This window comes from Babylonia areolata, chromosome 23, assembly GCF_041734735.1.
Source record: "Babylonia areolata isolate BAREFJ2019XMU chromosome 23, ASM4173473v1, whole genome shotgun sequence".
In the NCBI taxonomy this organism is placed as follows: domain Eukaryota; kingdom Metazoa; phylum Mollusca; class Gastropoda; order Neogastropoda; family Buccinidae; genus Babylonia; species Babylonia areolata.
The window spans coordinates 35052436-35077176 of record NC_134898.1 but is presented as its reverse complement, the minus strand read 5'-3'; the positions used below and the strand labels follow the sequence as shown (position 1 = coordinate 35077176).

General features: G+C 44.5%; 3 protein-coding genes across 5 annotated transcripts in view; 2 read left to right on the top strand and 1 right to left on the bottom strand.

Annotated features, from left to right (window-relative positions):
- LOC143298149 (uncharacterized) overlaps positions 1-4734 on the bottom strand; it is a 28546-nt gene extending 23812 nt beyond the window's left edge. Inside the window, exons 1-2 of one of the 2 annotated variants that reach the window (XM_076610881.1) lie at positions 4577-4734; positions 1340-1743 (exon numbers count right to left, since the gene is read on the bottom strand). In XM_076610881.1, the coding sequence (XP_076466996.1) occupies positions 1340-1686 (347 nt within the window). In that variant the 5' untranslated portion in view covers positions 1687-1743; positions 4577-4734. The remainder of the gene's footprint in view (positions 1-1339; positions 1744-4576) is intronic. The other variant, XM_076610882.1, reaches the window with a different exon arrangement.
- Positions 4735-8077: 3343 nt separating this feature from the next.
- On the top strand, positions 8078-17394 carry LOC143297767 (fructose-bisphosphate aldolase-like). The gene is made up of 4 exons (XM_076610237.1): positions 8078-8374; positions 9453-9725; positions 15408-15812; positions 17278-17394. The coding sequence occupies exons 1-4, from the start codon at positions 8078-8080 to the stop codon at positions 17392-17394; spliced, it is 1092 nt and encodes a 363-aa protein (XP_076466352.1).
- A 3060-nt stretch (positions 17395-20454) lies between these two features.
- Positions 20455-24741, top strand: part of LOC143297766 (uncharacterized) — a 28527-nt gene continuing 24240 nt past the window's right edge. The window contains exons 1-2 of one of the 2 annotated variants that reach the window (XM_076610234.1): positions 20455-20638; positions 22679-23179. In XM_076610234.1, coding sequence (XP_076466349.1) covers positions 20574-20638; positions 22679-23179 — 566 coding nt within the window. In that variant the 5' untranslated portion in view covers positions 20455-20573. The remainder of the gene's footprint in view (positions 20639-22678; positions 23180-24741) is intronic. The other variant, XM_076610235.1, reaches the window with a different exon arrangement.

The following is a 24741-nucleotide window of genomic DNA, read 5'->3' as shown; positions in this document are numbered from 1 at the left end:
TTAATTAAGACAGGTTTGTAATTCAGGGAGATGGGTGAGTGGTTGTGGTATGTTAAGAAAGGTTTGTAATTCAGGGAGATGGGTGAGTGGTTGTGGTATGTTAAGAAAGGTTTGTAATTCAGGGAGATGGGTGAGTGGTTGTGGTGGGTTGAGACAGGTTTGTAATTCAGGGAGATGGGTGGGTTGAGACAGGTTTGTAATTCAGGGAGATGGGTGAGTGGTTGTGGTGGGCTATAGCCTGAGGAGAGATAGGCGTAATTGGGTGTGCTGAGCTGTGAGTATGGTTGGGATGGATTGGAGCTGATGTGTTGAAGGGGCGGGAATGTTACAGAGCTCCAGGGTCGAGGTTTGTTTCAAGTGTTGTTGCAGTGAGTTTGTGTTGTGACTGCAGTGTGGTTGGTATTCGTTTATGTTATCAGGTGGTACATTTTCATAACGACGAAGATATGTGACGCTCCATCACGGAATGAGTCGCTTTGCACCTGACCAACTTTGCCGCTAGCGGCGATTTTAAGCGAGTGGGGGTCCGGTTGTCAATTTTCAGATTCTTGACTTCATAGTAAACTTTAGGCTTTCTTTTATCTCAAATTGAAGTATCTAGGCATAAATGTGTCTTCTTTTGCCTTAAAAGTGTGCTTAAAATGTCTAACCCATCATTCTGATCGCCTATGACTTCGCGAAATCGATCAATTTTGACAAGCTTGCCCTCCCTAATCTCTTGGAGTCGACCGGTCGAATCATAAGGTCAAGTCCGTATCTTCCAATCGATGTCCTTCTCTCTGGTTCAGTTTTAGACTACGAGCGAATCATCGCTTTCAAAATAAGGATACACTACGTAAACAATGCGTCACTATGAAGGAAAAACCCCTCTATCATTGGCCGAGACAGACTACGTGACAAAACCAGCCATTCAGCACACTAGCTTAAATAAACATGGTTGCAGTGTACGGAAGCACGCTTTTCAAGAGAGACTTGGCAATTTCCTGACAAGATACACTTGCGTTGCACACATTTTGTCATTCAGTAAAGAAGACGACATTTGTGAAGGTTGGAAGCCTTCGCCTGCAATTGCCGAAATTAACATGTGCCAGGCGCCATCAGTGGTGTGACTGACATGGAAACGAGTGAAACTGACTTGCTTCACTGAAGTAAGAGAAATGTTTCCAAAAGTTCACACAAGGAAAATACAAGCAAAGTGACTGGGGTAATGTCTCACCTGAAGGTGGTATGGTAACCCCCCCCCTCCCCACCCACCCCCACAACAAGAGTTGTCTCACCTGAAGGTGGTGTGGTAGCCTCCCCCCCCCTCCACCCACCCCCATAACAAGAGTTTTCTCACCTGAAGGTAGCGGCCAGCCCCAAGGCCTGGGGAAAGGAGGTGGCGGGGCCTGCATTGACCACGCCCCTGAGACACTCCGTGTTCCACGAGTAAGGCCCCACCCCCAGGTGGGGGATGGGCGGGGCGGGGCTGACGTCACGCCCGTGACCTCCTCGCGCCATCTGCAGCTGCACCTCCGTCAGCGTCAGCAGCGACACCAAGTTGTCGACCCTGGTTGCCCAGGGCAACGACACGTTCCGGAAAGGATAATCAGGGCAGTGAAACCGCGTCGCGTGGCAACGGGTGACTGTCAGGGAGAGGAGGAGGAGGAGAATGAAGGTAGCCGCATTTTGTGGAACTGACATCATCGCTGACCTTTGAATACGCCACCTGCGTGCACACAAAGGGGATGATGTTTGCAACGCCTGTGATAAGACCGAAAAGAATGAAGCTGTTTTGTTGTTGTTTACATCACTGCTTAGTGATAGCAAAGTGTCCGTGTATGGGGCTGTCTATGAGAACGAATGGATGTACTGGCAGTAAATGGATGAACACACGAGAGTGTGTTTCTAGAAGCGTATGTGATTTCGTTCCTGTCTGTCAGACAGACAGACAGACAGACTGAGATTCTGTGTCTCAGAGCTAAGAACTTTATCATTTCAGGATTGAGATTTCAGGGTTCTTCCAACCAGTCTTTGGTCATCCAGAACTGCAACAGAAATTTTGCACAAACATACGAGGGAAAAAATAATGTATATGAGCATGCATGCAGGCACACACACACACAACACAGGGCACATGATACAGGTCACAGGATACATGGCACAGGAATCAAGATACATGGCACAGGAAACAAGATACAGGACACAGGAAACAAGATACATGGCACAGGAAACAAGATACATGGCACAGGAAACAAGATACAGGACACAGGAAACAAGATACAGGACACAGGAAACAAGATACATGGCACAGGAAACAAGATACAGGACACAGGAAATAAAATACAGGACACAAGAAACAAGATACAGGACACAGGAAATAAGATACATGGCACAGGATACAAGATACATGGCACAGGAAACAAGATACAGGACACAGGAAACAAGATACATGGCACAGGATACAAGATACAGGAAACAAGATATATGGCACAGGAAACAAGATACAGGACACAGGAAACAAGATACATGGCACAGGAAACAAGATACATATACAGGAAACAAGATACATATACAGGAAACAAGATACATGGCACAGGATACAAGATACAGGACACAGGAAATAAGATACAGGACACAGGAAACAAGATACATGGCACAGGAAACAAGATACAGGACACAGGAAACAAGATACATGGCACAGGAAACAAGATACAGGACACAGGAAACAAGATACATGGCACAGGATACAAGATACAGGACACAGGAAATAAGATACAGGGCACAGGAAACAAGATATAGGGCACGGACCACAAAATACAGGATACAGGGCACAGGATACAGTGCACAGGAAATTGCAAGAGCTGCCATTGTTGTGTGTTTTTTTCCGCTTCCTGTGAAGAAAACGAAGAAAACAAAGGACGAAGGAGATTGACGAAGACGACACAGAGCTGCCACCAATGGACAGGCGGCCCCCACTTCTCTGGCGCCAAATCCAGGCTAGCTACCCCAATACCAACAGATACTGTTCATACCAACTGCTCAGTCCTTGACTTCTGCTCCCAGATTACGTCATACTTAAAAAATACGTCACACAGATAACCCAAATGGCAGCAACAAAATATGACGGAGGTTTAAAAAAAAAAAAAAATTGACGTTACTATAACCAACAAGATGTGAACATTCAGGTACGCTGAAGAGTACTTCCCCCCCCCCCTCCCCTCCACGTAAACGAGAAACTTGACGAAACTGAAGACTGGAAGATGAGATGTTACAATCATTATTGATTATGTTTTGTTTACCAAATGGAAACCAGGCCGCAAACGACGGTGTCCCAACACTTGAAAAATGTGGGATTTGGGTCAACAGTAGAAAGTCTGTAGTGGTCAGAGGCAGGCTAGACTTAAACTAGGTCATTCTTGATAGTAGATGGATGAGTAGAACAAAAACAGTGTGTTCTTTAACCATACCCTGGTATATCCATGTCGTAATTCACTTAAGGCAAACAGGTATTATATATTTGAGTGGCAATTCAATTGATCAAACTTTCAGGAAAACATAATGAAAAATTAAACTTTGAGAAATGATAGGCCACCAACAACTGAACACACAACAAACAAAACCTCTCTCTCTCTCTCCCTCACTCTCTCCCTGTGTGTGTGTGTGTGTGTGTGTGTGTGTGTGTGTGTGTGTGTGTGTGTGTGTGTGTGTGTGTGTGCGTGCGCGCGCGTATATATCTATCTATCTGTGTGTGTGTGTGTGTAAACAAGGTTTACTCGAACAAACATACGCATGTGCGCAAGCACACACACACACACACACACACACACACACACACACACACACACACACACACACACACACACACACGATTGTAGCGGAGTACAAAACTGAAACCTATCTTTTAGATATATCAGATACAAAACACAGACAAGCTTTAACGAAACTCAGAATAAGCGCGCATGACCTAAAGATTGAGAAAGGTAAGTATTTAAATATTCCACAAGAAGACAGATTGTGCAACAAGTGTAAACACTGGAAGACGAAATCCATCTTCTTGATCATTGTATTAAATATAAAACCTTAAGGCCACAATTTTTAAAAGATATTCAAAATTCGAATAACACAGGAAATATTTCCAGTCAGGTGATGCTAATAGATGATGAATATATACAAACAAGACCAGGAAAATTTGTTTAACTGACTGATTGTTTTTCATTCATTCGTTCATTCATTTACCATAGCACTTGTGTCTTATAAACCTTAAGGTTTCACGACAATAAAATCTATTCTATTCTATACTATTCACACACACACACACACACACACACACACACACACACACACACACACACACACACACAAATACATATCCATCGCACTCCCTTTCACTACAGTCCTCATCACCTTCTACTCATCAGCACACACACACACACACACACACACACACACATACACACACACACAAATACATATCCATCGCACTCCCTTTCACTACAGTCCTCATCACCTTCTACTCATCAGCACACACACACACACACACACACACACACACACACACACACACACACACACACACACACACACACACAAATACCTGTATAGAATCCGGCAACTGACTGCTCCTGATAACACTCGACTGGTATATGTTGGCACAAAAGACTGTTTTTGATTTGCTTTTGAATCCCGTCTTTCCCCCAACGAAACGGTCGTTCAACTCAATGAACAAACACCCTGCTTTGTTTGGCAACTCACAGGGACTTACAGTTCGAACATACAGCTGTGATCAATGAAGACTTGTCTCGAGCTATGATTCACGTCCGTGTTGGTATCGATTGTGATGATGAGGGTCACGCGCAAATTCATCATCAGCAGCATCATCTTTCCGCCAAAGGACCAGTGGTGATTATTGTGCACAGGTGGGCAGTCGCGTGCGTTCATGTGTGTGTGTGTGTGTGTGTGTGTGTGTGTGTGTGTGTGTGTGTGTGTGTGTGTGTGTGTGTATGTGTGTGTGTGTGTGTGTGTGTGTGTGTGTGTGTGTGTGTGTGTGTGTGTGGTGTGTGTTGTGTGTGTGTGTGTGTGTGTGTGTTGTGTGTGTGTGTGTGTGTGTGTGTGTGTGTTGTGTGTGTGTGTGTGTGCCTCTCTCTCTCTGTGTGTGTGTGTGTGTGTGTGTGTGTGTGTGTGTGTGTGTGTGTCTGTGGTCACTGGTGGTGGTGCGGATGCACGTTCATCGGAGTTGCTTTTTTTGTCGCTTTTCTATCATCATTTAACATTATCTTTTTTCTTCTTCTTTTTTGTTGCGTAGAAAAGGGTTTCTTGTGACTGACTGATATCTGTAGAAATGTAAATGTCCTCCTTCTCCTCCTCCTCTTCTTCTTCTTACTATTATTATCATTATCATCATCATTATTGTTGTTGTTGTTTGTCGTCGTCGTCATCATCATCATCATCATCATCATCAGATATTACCTACATCCGTATTGCTGCATGCATTGCTATGTAAATCAAACACACGCGCACGTGCACGCGCCCGCACACACACACACACACATACTCACACACACACACACACACATATACATACACACACACACACACACACACACACACACACACACACACACACACACACACATGGCCATATTGTCAACACCAGAACAGGACTTCAAATAAACTAGATGGCTTGTACGTGAATTGGAAGAGGTGGGGAGAACATACGAACAATGATAAAACAAAAGTATTAATCTTTACAAAAACACACCCGATGATTCCGATTTATTTCGAATCCCGGCAAAACTATCTAGATACAATTGGTGCATACGAATATCTCGGTGCCCACTTTCATAAAAACGGAACATTTCTAGCAGCACAAGATCATCTTGGATGACAAACTGATAAAGCATCACAGTCTCTAAAAAGGGCAATCCACGAGCAGATCATTCATAGTGGAAACAACACTACATTTATACGACACTTCGATAAATCCAATTTGTACATTTGATTCTGAAGCTTGGTTCCCTGATATCTGCAAATACACAGATAATCTCTTTGAAATGTTTGACATGTCTTTCAACTGCATACCAACATGAACGTCATCAAGAAAACCCCCAGTGGATTCCTCTTGGGCGTGGTGCTAACACAAGAAATCAATGGCGTTAGCAGTACTTGCAGGATTTGAAAGATATCCCTGCAACGCTGAAATCGATTACCCAGTTGACAGCATACTGGATACACATAACAGAATCAGATCCGAAGAGACTGTTGCGAAAAACATAATTATACCATACCAAGGACTACTTAATGACACTGATGATCACACTTGACTTCAATTCATCAAAAACATCTTAACCGAAGTAGGCTTACTCATTCATGTATAGAATAATCAAACAGTTTTTGGTGTAAACAGACTGAAATATGTAATGCACAGTAAACCTGAAGAAAACACATTCAGCATTGGAAACAAAAGAAAACAGAAACAAAATGAAGAATGAAATAGTATTATGTAATAACACCAGATTACAGATCAGAACTGTATCTCCAACAATGTAGAAGATTGAACTGTGTATCCAACAAAGTAAAATATATATAACAGGGTGAAATTGTTCTCTTTGCCCCGCTGAGAGAGAGAGAGAGAGAGAGAGAGAGAGAGAGAGTATATATATATATATGTGTGTGTGTGTGTGTGTGTGTGTGTGTGTGTGTGTGTGTGTACACGTTCATGTCCCTGTTAGCTTTAGCGTGATTACTTCACGTGCAAAAATAATAAACTTGTAGGGTGGATGTGCTGCATCTTGATATGTTTTTACGAAGTGAGTTCTCCTACATTTCCTTGGAGAACCAGTAACGGTAATTTCATCAGTTCCCAGTTAGCTGGAAAAGGGAAAATGCAACAGCATTGTGTGTGGGCCTCAAGGTAAGTGAAGTATATCATACTTTACAGTAAGCAATTCTAGCATTGAGAAATGGATACCAAAATGTAAATGCTATTTGTATTTCCTTATTAATATTATTCTATGAGTTTAGATGGTATGCATTCGAACGGATTTGCAATTATTTCGAATAATCGAGTTAATCTTTACTGAAATGTAACCGCAACTTACGTTTAGAAGTTTCTAGAATTTGTATAAACATCTTTAAGAAATTAGACAATTTCGAATTAGGAGTCCAGATGGTTGAAAGCAATTGCCCGTTTCAATTAATGGGATATTTTTGTCTTTTCACACATTCATTTGTAACAATTGTAGATTCATGTGTAATATTTGGTAAAGCGATGTTTGGAGTGAGTGAGTGAATTTCCTTTGATAGACATTACTATACGCATGCTTACGAGGACTTTGTTGTTTTGTCTACAGGGTATTCAATTACTGATTTATTTATTTATTTATTCATTTCCCCCCTTTTACGAGTACAATCCCTTGTCCTTTAACCCCCCGCTCTCCTGTTCCCTTTACCCATGTCCCGGCACGTTCCTCGTCCTCAGTAAAGACTTGAAAAGAACCTCTACTGATGTGGTGAGAGAACCCTGCCCAACCGGCTACATTAATGCAGAAGAGAAAGGAGTAAACTCAGAATAAGCGTTCATGATTTATATATAGATAAGGGAAGGCACATCAACACACCAGTCGAAAAGCGAACATGCTTTGTGATATGTTGGAAAATAAGACTGATTTTCTTAACCAGTGCAAATTATATGAAAATGAAAGAATATAATCTATCAGAAAAGTACGTGCACGCTCAAATGCTATTACTCTGCTATCTGAATGTATGAAACCTGGTTAATCTAGTCCAGTTGGGCTTAGTTTTCTACACTCAAAACTGTTTTTGGAAGAGACAGTGGTTCTTTGTGACTGTCTTGGGAACCTGCTGGATTTTGATGACAAATAAAATCGGACTCTGATTCACACACAGACGTGACGTGAAGCTTCGGCTGATTCGTGCTTCGGACTACGTCATACCAAAACTTATCATAAACAGCGTCATCACAACACGTCAAAGACGGTGTTTCGTTGGGGCAGGACAGGCTGGATACAGCAGCAGGCACAAGTCACGTTTACACCCAGTTCACCCCAGAAAACAGACTGTCTACACTTCCTTCAGGATGCCGGAATTCGCCGAGTACCTCAGCAAGGAGAAGCAAGATGAGCTGCGCAGTATCGCACAGAAGATCACGGCGCCCGGCAAGGGTATCCTGGCGGCGGATGAGTCCGTAGGTTCGATGGGCAAGCGTCTTGCAAACATCTCGGTCGAGAACACGGAGGAGAACCGGCGACGTTATCGAGAGGTGCTTTTCTCTACTGACCCGGAGTTGGGCAACTACGTCTCTGGTGTCATCATGTTCCACGAAACGCTTTTCCAGAAGGACAAGAACGGCAAGTTCTTCGTGGATGTGTTGAAGGTTAGGATGGTGTTTTTTTGCATGGACAGTGTCTTATCAAGGACAACACCGAGGTTCTTGACTGAGCTGGAAAAAGGGATGAATGTATTGCCAAGTTTGTTTGAATCAGCTGTGATGGAAGAGGGTTTCCGTTTATTCATATCATATCATATCATGTGTCGCGGTTTTAAGGCTTTATCAGCCTTTTGCCTGATCATTAGGACCTTTTTTGGGTTTAATTATTTTCTGTATCTTTTCCATTAGAGTGCGCAGTTACTAATGTTATTGTTATGGCTCACTTCATATTGAAAAAAAATCACTTGGAAGCCATAATCCTTCCAGTGTTTATCTGATTCCTTTTAGTCATTGCTTATCAAGAGTCATCCAGATCTTAATCTCCAGGAAGCAGTTGAATGTTTCTTGCAGGAGAGCGCAAATTTTGAGGGATATAGCTATCCAACTCAAAGTATTAAGAATCGATATGTCCGTCAAGTTCAGTTCGGTCACAAATTCACTGTTTTATTAAAGGAAGTGTTTTATGACACGTTTTTCATTGTGTTTGTCTTATTTTGTTCTGCTGTTGCTGTTTTTTGTTGTTGTTTTCCATTGTGTGTAATTATCATATTTTGTACAGTTGTTGTTGATTTTTGGTGTTGTTTTCCATTGTGTGTAATTATCATATTTTGTTCTGTTGTTGTTATTGTTTTTGGTGTTGTTTTCCATTGTATGTAATTATTATATTTTGTACTGTTGTTGTTGTTTTTTGCTGTTGTTTTCCATTGTGTGTAATTATCATATTTTGCACTGTTTTGGGTTTTTTTTTGCTGTTGTTTTCCATTGTGTGTAATTATCATATTTTGTTCTGTTATTGTCATTGTTTTTTGCTGTTGTTTTCCATTGTGTGTAATTATCATATTTTGTACTGTTGTTGTTGCTATTGTTTTAACCTATAATAATATTATTAATCTATTGTACCCCTCCCCCCCCCCCTCCCTACCCTCCGACCCCCTCACTCCCCTCCCTTCCATCACCACCACCCTCCACCTCCCCCGTTGGCACCCCCCCCACCGACCCCCGTCACCCCTGTCTTGTGTTGCAGGAGAAAGGCATTTTGCCTGGTATCAAGGTGGACAAAGGCGTGGTGCCCCTGGCAGGCTCCCTTAACGAGTGCACCACCCAGGGGCTGGACGGGCTTGCGGAGCGCTGCGCTGAGTACAAGAAGGCAGGGGCCGAGTTCGCCAAGTGGCGCTGCGTGCTGAAGATCACGGCCAACACCCCCTCCTACCAGGCCATGATCGAGAACTCCAACGTGCTGGCCCGCTACGCCAGCATCTGTCAGCAGAACGGCCTGGTGCCCATCGTGGAGCCCGAGGTTGGTCGGTGTGTGTGTGGAAGGGAGTGGGGTGGGTAGGCGGGGGGAGGGGAGAGGAGATGGTACAGGGGTGGGGGAGGGGGTGGGTGGGCGGGGGGTTTCAGGCGGTTGAAGTTATTGCTTACTGGGGCATTGCTGTTGATCGGTTGGTACAGTTGTGTGTTTAACTTAACAATGTGAGATTGGGGGGAAGGGGTAGGGGGGTGGCGGGGGATGGAGGATGGGGGAGTTGAAGTTTTGTTGTGGGCATCGTCATCAGTTGATCTTCCGAATGCTCGGGCCAACCAGTGGTGACTATGGTGATGATGATATTGATACTTATATAACGCCTATCCTCGGTCACAGACCAAACTCCAAACGCTTTACAAACACGAGTCATTTGCACAACAAGCTGGCTTACCTGGGTAGAGCCGACTGATAGCTGCCATTGGACGCTCATCATTCGTTTTCTGTGTCATTCAATCGGGTTTCAGTCATACACACACACATACACACACGCGCGTGTGTTAGATCTACTTGCGTATACACACGGTGTGCCCGAAGCACTAGCAGGTCTGCCCATACGTTGACCTGGGAGATCTGAAAAATATCCATGCTGTATAAACTTTTTCTCTACTTCTACTGTATCTCACAACATCTCTCCTTCCTCCTCTCTCTCTCTCTCTCTCTCTCTCTCTCTCTGATGATAGTCTCATCTCACCTTCTATTTTCTTAATTCTTTTCTCTCAACATGTATATAGAATACGTATCGTTTGATATGAATGTGATGCTTGTTACGTCTTTCTATGAATTTCTTTAACGTTTACTCATTTCTTGTGGTATTTCTTTATACCCTTTCTTTTGACATTTTTTCCCCTTTTGAAGACTGGATGAAAGAAAGCAAAGAATTGTTTGCTTACTGTATTACCCTCAGAAAAAAAATCATTCATTCATTCTTTTTTTTCTTTTTTTTTGTAGCCAAGTGGACGGTACAAGAGAACTAATAGAATAATGATTTACTGAAATAAAGGATAGACAAGAATCCCCGAGCAGGCCAGGAACATGTAGAGGCCAGTTACAAAAAGGGTTTTTCTATTGTTCTATTTACAATAGTTATGAGAAAATAAGAATAAATGAAGAGAAGAAGAGATAAAACAGTTTACTGATCAGACACAGCAAACAAAATGTCATTAAGCACAACATATCAGCACAAGTGAACAGTAAAGCACATGTATGCATATTACATGGCAAGACTACCACTCAGTTTGGGATAAGCAGCAACATAAGATAAGATAATGCATATGTGTGAAGGCCAAACACTGACATCAAATGACATTGCTAATATATTTAAATAGTGCAGTTAAAGTGATTGAAGCTATGCTGATTTAGTGAAAGTACACTGACAGTATAGATTAGGTAAAGCTTATACTGTGTCAAAGTGACTCGAATGAATCAGATTATCATGTAGCACTATACTGGAGTAGGCTGTATAGTAGAAAGCATGATAGCTAAATTACAATTAACAGACTGTGATACATACCAGTGGGTTTTAACCAATAACTGATATTAATCCAACACTATATTGTTATTGCCACAACAGAATACTACACACATCTTAGAGTATTGAGAATCACTGAAACACTGTAGCAGCATAACTGATATCAGCATGTGAAATAATACATGAATAATAAACAAGATAGAATTAGTGGCTTTGATAAAATACTGCAATCCTAGAGGATAAATAATCAGGGCTCAAATACGAAGATTGGAAGAACCATCATGGCTCGACCATTAAGCGATGAATGAACCTACACAAGTAATCCGTTGCATCAAAGCCAAATATCAACATAACTAAGCTTGTGCTCAACATTTAAATCTCCTCCGCCGAAGCTTCAGAAGGATAAGGAACCTAACCTTCATCAGTGACAGCAAATGAGAAAGAACACATATGCATTCACTAGAACATTCTCTAGCAAACTATCAGTGTCCAGAGACATCATTGACTGTGACGTTAAGAAGAATCAAATGGAACACAGCTCCAAGCATATGATACATGGCGACTATTTAGATCAATCATAGCCAAGCTGTGACTACATGTCAAAGCAATAACTGAACCAAGTAAACCAAACTAAGGCAATATCAACATACTCATATGAACACAAGCAATGTGTTGGACAACATTCTAAATGGAGTACTTACAGAGACACGTAGCGAGACATTGTCTGTTGGGGCTGCGACACACACTGTGGGTGGCACAACAGTCAGTGGTCAGCTAGCTGGCTATCGCCGCAAACGGGCATAGGTGAAAGTGACCAGAGATCACCCACTCCATCTACTTATGCAAGTTAAGTGAACTGCAAAGGTGCTCGCGTAGCCTGTGAAACAAAACGTCCCCAATCAGGTTAAATCTGATAAGAATTGTGTTTGTTTCAAGGTGTTCAGTGATAGATTTCTCAATGATTCCTGAACCAATTTATGTCAGATAGGTTGCAAAAGAAACAGCTCAACACCTACTTTCTAATGAGTATAAAATGGAGTGTTGATTATTAAAGATGAATTTATAATTTTAATTTAAGTCACATGAACTGATAGGTTTTTAACAAGCTCATCGTGGAAAATTACAAACTGCGTTAAATTAGTTTAACATAGGCAAACATAAATGGAATAGTTTTAAAGATGGAATTGCGATGATTCTGCCAGTATATAATACTTCCAGTTTACTGATCTGACGAAAGAGATATTTAATGAGTTATTGTCATCAGAAACACAGATATTAGCTCACCCAATCGCGTACAGCAATACTAGTAGACGGAGTGTTTGTGTGGCAAGGACAAAATGACGTAACCTTAGTGTCAGTTGAAATCTTAGTGACGAACATTAAACTGAAATCAAGCATGATTTTAACTGATTTAAGTGTGGATGTAAGCACCTCACCTCACCTCAGGCCCATAACTACAGAGTAGTCATTGGGGGAAACCTGAGGACCGCAGATGCAACCTCCCTTCTCCATCTGTCTCTGTCAGCAGCTGCTGGCAGCAGCTCACGTGTATGGAGTCTGGTCCATTCTTTGATGTTCTCATGCCAGTTCTTCCACTGTCTTTCTCTTCTTCTCCTGCCCTCAATAGTGCCTTGCATGATTGTTTTGGACAGACTGGTGTGTCGAGTGTTGTGTCCAAACCATATCAGCTTGCATCTCTTCACAGTTGAAAGGAGAGGTTCCTTGGCTCCAGCAAGGTTCTTAATTCTGCTCCGTACATATTCATTGGTCCTGTGCTCGATCCAGGAAATTTGAAGGAGCTTCCTCAGGCATTTGTTCTTGAAAGCCTGGATCTTCCTTTCAGTTTTGGCCGTCAGTGTCCATGCCTCGCAACCATACAGTACAATGGGCTTTGTTTGAATTTTGTGGAGAATTGGATGTTCCTTTTCCACACTCTGTTCAGTTTGGTCATGGCTGCGGTGGCTGTGCCAATATGAATTCTTATTTCTGCTTTGCAGCTTCCATCCTTTGTCAGGGTTGCTCCTAGATATTTGAAGTTTCCAACATCTTCCAGTTGTTCATGAAAAATAGTGGCATGATCCATGTTCACGCTGTTTACCATGGTTTTGGATTTCTCTGTGCTGACCTCCATTCCATAAGCACCCACTCTATCAACAAGTCTGTTGGTAAGTTCCTGCAGTTCTTCGTTCGTTCTCCCCATCAGATCTGTATCATCAGCAAACCGGAGGTTGCATATTCGTCTGCCACCAATGGAGATAGAAGTCTCATGGTTTTCCAGTGCCTCCTGCATTATCCTTTCCAAGAATAGATTAAACAACACAGGAGAGAAGATACAGCCTTGTCTGACACTGACGGTCATTCTGAAAAACTCCCCTAGTTGGTTGTTGAGGAGCACTGCGCTGTCGGAATTCTTGTATAGGGTCTCTATCACACTCACGATGCCTTCGTCAATTCCATATCCCCTCAGCACATGCCATAGTCCCTCATGCCAAACCCTGTAAAACGCTTCTTGAAGTCAATAAATGTTGTGGACAAGTCGCGTTGGTGTTGAAGGTGCTTCTCAATGAGTATTCTGCAATTGACTATTTGCTCAATGGTGCTTCTTCCCTTTCTGAAACCAGCTTGTTCTTTGGCGAGTACTTCTTCAGCCCTTGACTTCAGTCTGTTCAGGAGGATTCGTAGCATGATCTTGTTTGGGTGACTAGTAAGACTAATGGTCCTATATTTCTGGCATTGTCTCAGGTTGCCCTTATTTGGTAGAGGAATCACCAGTGATTGCGTCCACTGTTCTGGCCATCTCTTCTCGTCAAGTATTTTCTGGCACACTGCTTGAAGGACTGCAACATACGCCTCACCACCTTGCCGCAACATTTCTGCTTGGATATTGTCCACACCCGGTGATTTCCCTTCTTTCAAGCTTGGTATTGCGTTTCTGACCTCCTTCAGTATGGGTGGACAATAGTTGTCACATTCAGCTGACAGAGTGTCGTTTTCCAATATGGAGCTGTCTGGGTGAAAGCACAACAGATATAATATTACAGTGAACGAAACAGAGACTTCAATTAATAGATGCTTAGAGAATAGGTTTAGAATGGGCTTTGCATCAGACCGGGAATGGCGTCACACATTCTGTGCAAGCGATTGAAGGCCAGCAAGTTAGTTGGGAAAAAAGCATCTGCTATACAGCCTGTTCGTGAAGCAGTATTTTGAAGCCTGAGCCGAGTGCTCGGCTACATTATTATAACTTTTTTTCTTTATTTATTATTATTATCATCATCATTGTTGTTGTTGTATGATAGTCAGTCATGTCCGACTATGACCATTGGAACAGCTGGTCAGATGAAGAGGCAACTGCTGTCCCGACTATCTGGGCTAGAATTTGACCATAGTGGAGAGTGTCTTGCCCAAGTTACATCCCCACTCTCACGGCACGAGAGGGTTTTAGGACAGTCGGCATTGCGATGGTTCCCAAAGGCCAACTGCTGCACAAAGGCTGCAGCACAAAGAGCCAGTGCAATTTGCCTCCTAGTTTGAGAGTCATAGTCCTTCACGCTGTTATCATTATTATTATTACTATTATCATTATTATGCTTAGAGGGTTTTAAGACAGTCAGCACTGGGATGGATCCCAAAAGACCAACTAGGCCCCAAGGCTGCAGCAGCATTAAAAGAGCCAGTGCAATCTTGCCCCCTAGTTTGAGAGTTATAGTCCTTAACATTATTATTATTATTACCATTATCATTATTGTATTGTATTACTCTTTTTTGTCACAACAGATTTCTTTGTGTAAAATTTGGGCTGTTCTCCTCAGGGAGAGCGCATCGTTACACTGACAGCGCCAACCTTTTTTTTTCTACCTGCAATTTAATTTGTTTTCTAATCAGAGTGGATTTTTCTACAGAATTTTTCCAGGGACAACCCTTTCGTTGCCGTGGGTTCTTTTACGTGCGCTAAGTGCATGCTGCACACGAGATCTCAGTTTATCATCTCTTCCAAATGACTAGCGTCCAGACCACCACTCAAGGTCTAATGGGAGGTGTGGGGGGCGGGGATGAGGGGGGTGCAGAGAAGATACTGGCGACTGTGCCGAGACTCGAACCAGTGCTGACTCGGTTTCTCTTGCTTCCTAGGCGGACGCGTTATACCTCTAAGCCAACAGTATTATCATCGTCATTATCATCATTCCTTTCGTTTTCCTTTGCAGGTGCTGCCGGATGGCGAGCACGACCTGGAGGTCTCGCAGAAGGTGACGGAACAGGTGCTGGCCTTCCAGTACAAGGCGCTGGCTGACCACCACATCTTCCTGGAGGGCACGCTGCTGAAACCCAACATGTGCACTCCAGGCCAGTCCTGCAGCAAGAAGTACACCCACGAGGACCTCGCCAAGGCCACTATTGCGGCCCTCTCCCGCTGCGTGCCTCCCTCCGTGCCCGGGGTGGTCTTCCTGTCCGGGGGCCAGTCTGAGGAGGATGCCACCATCAACCTGGACGCCATCAACAGCTTCAAGGGCAAGAACCCCTGGGCTCTCACCTTCTCTTACGGCCGTGCCTTGCAGACCTCGGTGCTGGCCGCCTGGAAGGGGAAGGACGAGAATGTGGAGGCTGCTCAGGTTGGGGTGTTGTTGTTTTTGGGGTGGGGGTGAGGGGGAGGGGGTGGGGAGGGGGATCGTTTGGAGGGTTGTGGTGGTGGTGGAAGGGGGTGGTGGTGGTGGGGGGGGGACGAGGTGTTGGTTGGTGGTGGTGGTGGGAGGATGGTAGGGGTGGGGGGACGATTTGTGTTGTGGGTTGGGTTGGGTTGGGCGTGGTGGGTGTTTGTGTGTGTGTATGTATGCATGTGTAGTCAGGTCAGGGGCATAGCCCTGGCTACTGGTACCATGTAACCCAGTACTACCTGCCGCATGTGAAGTCTCCCAACGACGGACCAGGCGGAGGAGGAAACCTTTCCCAACGGCTGTGAAGGCGGAAGAGGATGGCCAAAGGGGAGGGGGAGCTCTTATCCTTGGCTGGAAGTCCCCCTAGGAGACGGAGCTCCGAAGAAAAAACCTGCACCTGCCGAGGCCGTCCTACACGTGGCAGTATCCTGCACCAGTGGGACTGTGAGCGTCGGTAGGCGAGAGAGTGGGGAAGGGACTACACAACTCCTCCTCACTAAAAAAAAAAAAGTCACCTGTGCTGGTCAGGCAACCAGGCGAATGTCGGAACGACGATAGACATCGCTTCCTGGGAAACTGATGCCCTTGACCGCTCTCGCTGGAGGATGCTGTGCTCTAGTGGCATAAAGACGTTTGAAAACAAGAGAACGCTGGCCATTAAGGAGAAGCGTGAGCGAAGGAAGCAGGGCTCAACGTTTGGAAACGTTTTCCCTTGCAACACATGTGGGAAGTGCTGCGCATCCAGAATCGGCCCCTTCTCCCATATGAAGGCACACACCGACAGATAAGCCTGCCTGCCTACTCATCCGTCGGACCGACGGGAGACTCCATTATTATTATCATTATCATTATGTGTGTGTGTGTGTGTGTGTGCAACAGTTTGTTTTCTTTTGTTTTGTTCCCACACGCTCTGTCTCAGTCTCTCCTCCTCCCTATCTTTTCTCTCTCTGGCTCCCCCCGTCCCTCTCTGTCTCCCTCTATGACGCCTCTCTCTCTCTGTCTCTCCTCCTCCTCCCTCTCTGTCTCCCTCTCTCCTCCACCTGTGTGTGTGTGTGTGTGTGTGTGTGTGTGTGTGTGTGTGTGTGTGTGTGTGTGTGTGTCTCCTCCCCCTCCCTCTGTCTCCCTCTCACTGGCTCTCTCTTCCACCTCTCTCTCTCCCTCTCTCTCCCTCTCTGTCTCTCCTCCCCCTCCCTCCTTCTCTCTCTCTGTCCTCCCCCTCCCTCCCTCTGCCTCTCCTTGGCTCTCTCCATCTGTTTCTCTCTCTCTGTGTCTCTCCTCCAACTCCCCCTCCCTCCCCCTCCCCTCTCTCTCTCTGGCTCTCTCCTCCACCTTCTCATTGTCTGTATATCTCGCTGTGTCTGTTTCTCTGTTTCTGACCCCCTCTCTCCACTAAACAGCTTAGTCGTGCCTCCTTGACGTGCAGGGGGAGCTGCTCAAACGCGCCAAGGCCAACTCGGAAGCCTCCATGGGCAAGTACGCTGGCGGGGTGACCGGGGCAGCCGGGGGTCAGTCCAACTTCATCGCCGGCCACGCCTATTAAACAATTAATTAAATATTCAATCAATTAAATAATTTAACTGACCACTTCTCCACAACCCCGTAGTTCCCCCAACCCCCGATGGACTTACCGGCAGTCGAGACTGCTTCAGGCAGACAGACCCCCATTCCTCCAACTCCATCTCCCACCCCCATTTTCCGAACAACCCCCACCCCCTCCCCACCTCCGCCCTCACCAATCCTTCCACCTCCTCCTCACCTCACTGCTCCCCTCCCCTCGCCTACCCTGCGCGGGTGTGGTGTCTGTGTCGGTAGGGAGAGGGGTGGGGGGAAATATGAGGGGTGGGTGGGGGGGATAGGAGGGGTGGATAGGAATGAGCAGGCGGCGTGTGAGTAATAGAATGTCTCTGAAACACACGTTAGGCAGCAAAACTTTAAATAAATAAATAAAGAAAGAAAGAATAGAATAGAAAAAAAAGCAAGCACACTCAAACAACCCCCCAATCACCCTAAAAAAAACACAAACAACCCCCCCCCCCCCCCCCCAAAAAAAAAAAAAAAAACACAAAAAAAAACAAAAACCAAAAAAACCAAACCAAAAAAACCAAAGAAACCTCAAGGTCTTATCCATTATTGTGTTGTGACTATTAACAGAACAGTTTATCGCTGTATCCTTGGTACATCGTTTAAATAAAAGGCTTTAGGACTTTGTGCGCAGGTTCTTGTCTTGTGTCTTCTCCATTATTATGGCACCGATAACTCCGACAACTGCCGTCTAACCGACTGCTGGATGTTTTATTAAGCTAGCACTTACGTCCAACATACAGGCACTAACTGAACGATTCTGGTCAAACCTGGTTTCGTTCTGGGATAGGAAGCCAGGGACACCTTCGCAGTCTTCCTCCCCGCCCTTTAAAAAAAAAAAAAATTTAAATAATTTTTTTTACACCAAACGTCGTCCCATTGCCACCTGTTCACTTTTTTGAACCACAAACTGTTTTTTTGTTTGTTTGTTTGTTTGTTTGTTTTCTTTTTGTGCGGAACCCATTCAGTAGAAAGCATTCACTGCATGCATGTCAAAAGGTGAAAGGTTGCTGGACATGCAATAAAATAGGCTGTCTGTGTTTATCAGTTAAAACAGTCATGAACTCAATTCCACAGGGTTGTTTATGCTATATATAGTCCAGCCGACCACACAGAGTCACATTATCAGCACTGTGTCACCAAGTCCAACAAAAACCAAAGCGACGAATGGAAAACCATGAAAGAGAATAAAGGCATTATTTTACTCATGTGGTAGGAAGTGTTACGTACGAGTTTAAATCATGCCTTTCTTATTTCCCTACCTCGCCTCTTCTCCTCTCTTATCACTATTTCTTTGCGGAATTTTAATTTTTTCATATTTTTTTAAATATATAATAGGACGGTTTTCTTTCGTACAGACAAAAAAAGAAAAAAAAAAAAGAAAAACGTTTTTAACAGAGAGAATACTTTCAAAACATCGCGCCGGTTTTTTATCGCTTGAAAAATCGATGCCAGTAAGCGTGAGTGTGTGCAAATAGATTCGTGCGCCTATATACACGTGCGGGAAACTGAAATGCAACTGATCGTGCGAGCACAACGATAATCTTTTTTTTTTTTCTCCAAACATTTTTTTTCTAGATTTTAATCAGACAAAGGTTTACAGAATCAAATACATTTTATACACTGGGAAATGAAATTAGAATACAGCTGTGAACATTGACCGTTTCAGCAACAAAGAATATTGACAGGACAATAAATATTCATCAGCACATCGATTCCATTTCAAAGCTTAATTCTGTGCACTGCTTGGTATGGTGCCCATGTCTGAACAGATGTGTTATATTGCATGTTTATATTATTTATTAGAAAAAAAAACCCTTGTCTATTTTGTATGCTTTTTTTTTTTTAGGTCTTTTATAAATATTTGCAGTGTTGGCGTCACTTTGTTGATTCAACATTTGTACACAAAGAATTTAGCTACCAATAAAATCTGCAAAAGGCATAAATCAGTTTGTGTTTTGTTATGTCCAAAACTGCCAGTGCATGACCGAGAACCAGTCCATCATAATTCAAACACTTTCATGTTAAATGAGTTATGAACTTGCCCATTTTTCTCATGATTACATTCCCACAAAAGATGTAAGATTGTCTTTTTTTTATCTTGACCAAAATTACACTTCTCCTATCTTCACAACGCGAATATCTGGCTTGCTTTAAAACAAAAGAAAACAACGCCAGCGACTGTGTATCCGTCGATCTGTCTGTCTGTCTATCAATCTGTCTATCCATCCATTTATCCGTCCATCTATCCATCCATCTATTCATCAGTCTATCCACTTTACATCACTCTCTCTCTCTCGCTGTGTTCGTGTAAGTGTGTGTGTATGGGTGTCCACAGCCCCCCTTACCCCCCATTATCTCTCTCTCTCGCTGGCTCTGTTCGTGTGTGTGTGTATATGTCCGGAACCACCACCCCCCTTCCCCCGCCTTCTCTCTTTTTTCAGGGCCTCTGCTTTGAGCCAGTGTCTGTTTGGCCATGTCGATGGTTGTCGGCTGACTGATAATCAGCCTCATCAACTAGCGTGTCATACTTTGGATCATGTGTGAGTGTGCTGTCTTGTCAACAACACTGGGCAACAGATGGAGGGGAGAGGGAATGGGGGGTGTGGGGGGGGGGGGGGGGGCGGTGCAGTCGTGCAATCAAACTAGGACCAGCCGAAATCAATACCCGTGGTCTGTCTGTCCTGTGCTGACATGACTCATTGGAATAGCCGTCACCCCCACCCCCCACCCCACTCCCACATATTTACACACCTGCATTAAACACAACAAGCAGGCACACACACACACACACGCACGCACGCGCACAGACACACGCACACACACACACTCAAGCACGCACGCACGCACACACTTGCCCCAAGCACAACACAACATTAACACAATACAACACACACACACACACACACACACACACACACACGACACCTTCCTTGAACAAAGACAAAATAAATAAATACATCAATAGATAAACATAGCACGTGATTCATCTATACTTAGACAAGTGTTCATACTACAACCATCCCAGCTGTTCAAATTGGGGACAGACACCACAGTTTTTCTTGCTATTAAAAAAAAAGGATGTGATTAAAGCGCCAACTAAGTTGACAGTACAGGTGAGTCGATATCGACAACCGAATGTCAAGTAGTATGACTGTGAATCGTATTTCACGAGGCAGGACACTGACGGTTGCGATCTGTAGGTGAGTTTGACAATAATCTCGGTTTGTCTGTCTGTCTGTCTGTCTCTCTCTCTCTCCGAGTGTATGTATTATGTATTTGTACTGTGCACTACTTAGCTGAGTGAATATCGCTGGACAAAGTATGACATTTGGCTTGTGTTTTGTTGTTGTTTTTTCCTTCTCAAATGCGTTTGTTCTGTCACCCTTTCATGAGGGGCAATGGCCTATATAAATAAACCATTCTGTGTGTGTGTGTGTGTGTGTGTGTGTGCCTCCCCCCTCTCTCTCCCCGTCTGTGCGTGTGTGTGTGAGATAGAGAGAGAGAGAGTGCATTTGCATGTGTGTGTTTGTCTTTCCCTGTGTGTTCATGTGTTCCAGTCGTATAAGTTATCATTTTCATGTCATTTTGATGTATGATTACTACACTTTATTAAGAACGTTGGGTATCTATAAATAATGCTACATGTTTGACTGATGACAAACATTATTCTATACATGGTATTATTTTACGTTTTCTTTTAAACCACCATCTGCCTCACCATCTGCAATGGTTAAACATCTGTTTGAGAGAGAGAGAGAGGGGTAGAAAGACGGAGAGAGAGAGAGTGAGAGAAAGAGAGAGTGAGAGACAGAGACAGTGACACACACACACACACATACATACATACACGCACACACACACACACAGACACACACACACACAGGGGAAGTAATTTTGAACCATTTTATTGTGCAACATAATCATATAATTACGTGGGTGTGGTGTTGTTGTTTTTTCGGTGAGGCGGGTGTTTACAACTGTTTGAATAAAAACGGGGAAATATTTAAGTGAATAAAGACTGGACTTATTTACTGAATATAGATTTTTACTTCATTGGAACTGCAAAAAAATGAACTGAATAAACAATGCATAATTAGCTTTGTGCACATCTTGATATTATGGTGTTGATGGTTTGGTTAGTTAGCGTTGTTTGAAGGCAATCTAGCGAAAATTAGCACAGAGTTAGGGTGATCATCAAGGAGATGCAGTTCTAATTCTTTGTTCTTTGGAGGAAAATGTGTTGACTGTCTTCTTGTATGTTCCAAGCATTCAGGCAAATTAGAGCAGTATCAAAAGAAGTAATGGTGTGTGTTAGTGGAGGTGTAAGATGGGTGGGTCAGAGGGGAAGTGTTTGTTTCAGGATAGCGGGAATAGGGAGACACACTTACTGGTGTGCATGCACGCCCTTTGTTTACATGAATGAATCGAAAAGGAGATACTCTGCTCTTGCTTTCTCTCCACCAACAATGTATGTATGTTTTAATGATAACAATGGATACTTGTATAGCACACTATCCAGAAATCTGCTCAAGGTGCTTTACAAAAACGCTTTGTTAACATTAAACATTACATCTATGTTACACACAGCAAAATGTGACAACACACACACACTGCATACATACATTTTAACATACATATGTGTCTAACAGCTACCCTAACACATACGCACACATAGGCAGGCACAAACCTACATAAACAGACACACGCACACACAATACACATAAATATACATGCATGTAGTTATGTACACATACATATGTATACACACATCGTCAAGCACAGCTAACGCAAAGGAAGTGTATCTGCCACAACTGAACTTACTGCTGAAGGAAAAGGTGAGTTTTGAGACGAGATTTAAAAGATGCGAGGGAACCAAAATGATGGAGGTTATGAGGGAGCTTGTTCCACGTCTTTGGCGATTGGAAAGAAAACGATCTGTGTCCATAGGTCTTACTTCTGACGTGAGGTATCCTGAGAAGTCAAGTATCAGAAGAAGAAAGGAGCGGGCGAGACGGGGTATAGATATGGAGGAGTTCAGAAAGATACTTGGGGCCAGATCCGTTGACTGCAGAAAAGGTCAATGTGGATAGCTTATAGTCTATTCGATCAGAAACAAGCAACCAGTGGAGAGACTGAAGGAGAGTGTTAATGGGTGGACATGTACAATACACACATACTCATTATTTGACAGTGGTGACAAAAACCAAGACTGTGCTGATCGACGCCTGTTTCTATTGCAGCCATCAGACGATGATCATGAAGATCATTCTATTATTCGTTGCCATCACCATTGTCCTGCTGCCAATAAGCGCAGCACACAGCCTGGGCAGTAAAAAGATCCACACATATACTGGACACGATTTGCTGCAATTTCAGTACCTTCATCCTTCACAAAAGGCAAATGCAAGGGACGGTGCTTTCTCTAACGAAGCCACAGTTCAGCACTGGCTAACCGACAGATACGTTGTGCCGGGAGATTTGGGTGGGAAATATTTCCCCTTCCGGAACGTGTCGTTGCCCTGGGCAACCAGAGTCGACAATTTGGTGTCGCTGCTGACGCTGGCGGAGGTGCAGCTGCAGATGGCGCGAGGAGGTCACGGGCGTGACGTCAGCCCCGCCCCGCCCATCTCCCGCCTGGGGGTGGGGCCTTACTCGTGGAACACGGAGTGTCTCAGGGGCGTGGTTAATGCAGGCCCCGCCACCTCCTTTCCCCAGGCCTTGGGGCTGGCCGCCACCTTCAGGTAAGAAAACTCTTGTTGTGGGGGTGGGTGGGTGGGAGAGAGGCTACCACATCACCTTCTGGTGAAACAAGTCTTGTTGTGGGGGGAGGGGGGGTACCACACCACCTTCAGGTGAGACATTACTCTTGCTGGAATGGGGGTTGGGGGGATGTTACCCACACCACCTTCAGGTGAGACAACTCTTGTTGTGGGGGTGGGTGGGGGGGTTACCACACCACCTTCAGGTGAGACAACTCTTGTTGTGGGGGTGGGTGGAGGGGAGGTTGCCACAACACCTTCAGGTGAGATATTACTCTTGTTGGGGAAGAGGGGTGGGGTTGGGGGGAGGGGGGGGGTTACCACACCACCTTCAGGTGAGACATTACTCTTGGTAGGTTTCCACACCACTTTCAGGTGAGACATTACTTGGGGTGGGTGGGGTGGGGGTACCACACCTTCAGGTGAGAATTTACCACACCACCCTCTGGTGAGACAACCCTTGAGGATTTACCACACCACTTTCAGGTGATACTTTACCACGCCACCTTCAGGTGAGACTTTACCACACCACCTTACCACACCACCTTCAGGTGAGAATTTACCACACCACCTTCAGGTAAGACTTTACCACACCACCTTCAGGTAAGACTTTACCACACCAACTTCAGGTGAGACTTTACCACACCACCTTACCACACCACCTTCAGGTAAGACTTTACCACACCACCTTCAGGTGCACCCTCAGGTGAGACTTTACCACACCACCTTCAGGTGAGACTTCTTCTTCTTCTTCCTCGTTTGCCTCCCATTAGATAAGCAGCCCGGTGTCCTCAATGAAGGCTGCCGTCCGTCGCAGCTCCTCCAGGGTGCTGTACAGTTTGGCTTCCACTGCTGTCGGTGTTGGCCAGTACTTCATCCTGGATGCTGCATGCGTCCTACAGTCTTGAAGGATGTGGACGGTTGTCATTGGTCCCTCACCACAAGGGCACTCTCCACTCTGTCCAATGCCAAATTTTGTGTGCATGTGGTGGAGCAGGCAGTTGTGTCCAGTCCTCAGGCGGAAGATCTTGACCTGTTCCCGTCGTTCCAGCAAATGGTATCTGTCTTCTGGGTTATAATGATTTGGGGTGCTGGAGGCACCACTTTATTCCTTGCTGTGCCTTGATGATTGTATTGATTTCATCGTATGACACCAGTTTGTTGGCCTGCTCCTTCTGTGCACCGTCTTTTGCCAGAATGTCCGCTTTTTGTTGCCTCTGATGCCACAGTGTGCTGGTACCCATTGTATCACCACTTTCTCTACTCTGGCACTCTGGGCAACAAGGGCTGAAGTGAGATGGTTCTGTTCTTTGCAGCGGGAGTTCTTGAGGGCTTGGAATATGGAGAGAGCGTCTGAGAACACCACCACCTGCCCTGTTGTTCTTGTGGAGTTCTGCGAGACTGTTGTGGCTGCCTCACAGAGGGCTTCTCGCTCGGCTCGGAAGTTGGTGGAGTATTTTCCTGCTGGGATTGCAATTTCTTCATCTCCGTCTTTGTATCAGAGGAAGATTCCAGCTCCACCATCCCTTGTTGCTTCTGTGGTG

Coding starts and splice junctions, on each gene's coding strand:
- LOC143297767 (XM_076610237.1), top strand. CDS start 8,078: ATGCCGGAATTCGCCGAGTACCTCAGCAAGGAGAAGCAAGATGAGCTG. Junction 9,726..15,407: donor TGCCCATCGTGGAGCCCGAG/GTTGGTCGGTGT, acceptor TTTCCTTTGCAG/GTGCTGCCGGATGGCGAGCA. Junction 15,813..17,277: donor AGAATGTGGAGGCTGCTCAG/GTTGGGGTGTTG, acceptor CTTGACGTGCAG/GGGGAGCTGCTCAAACGCGC.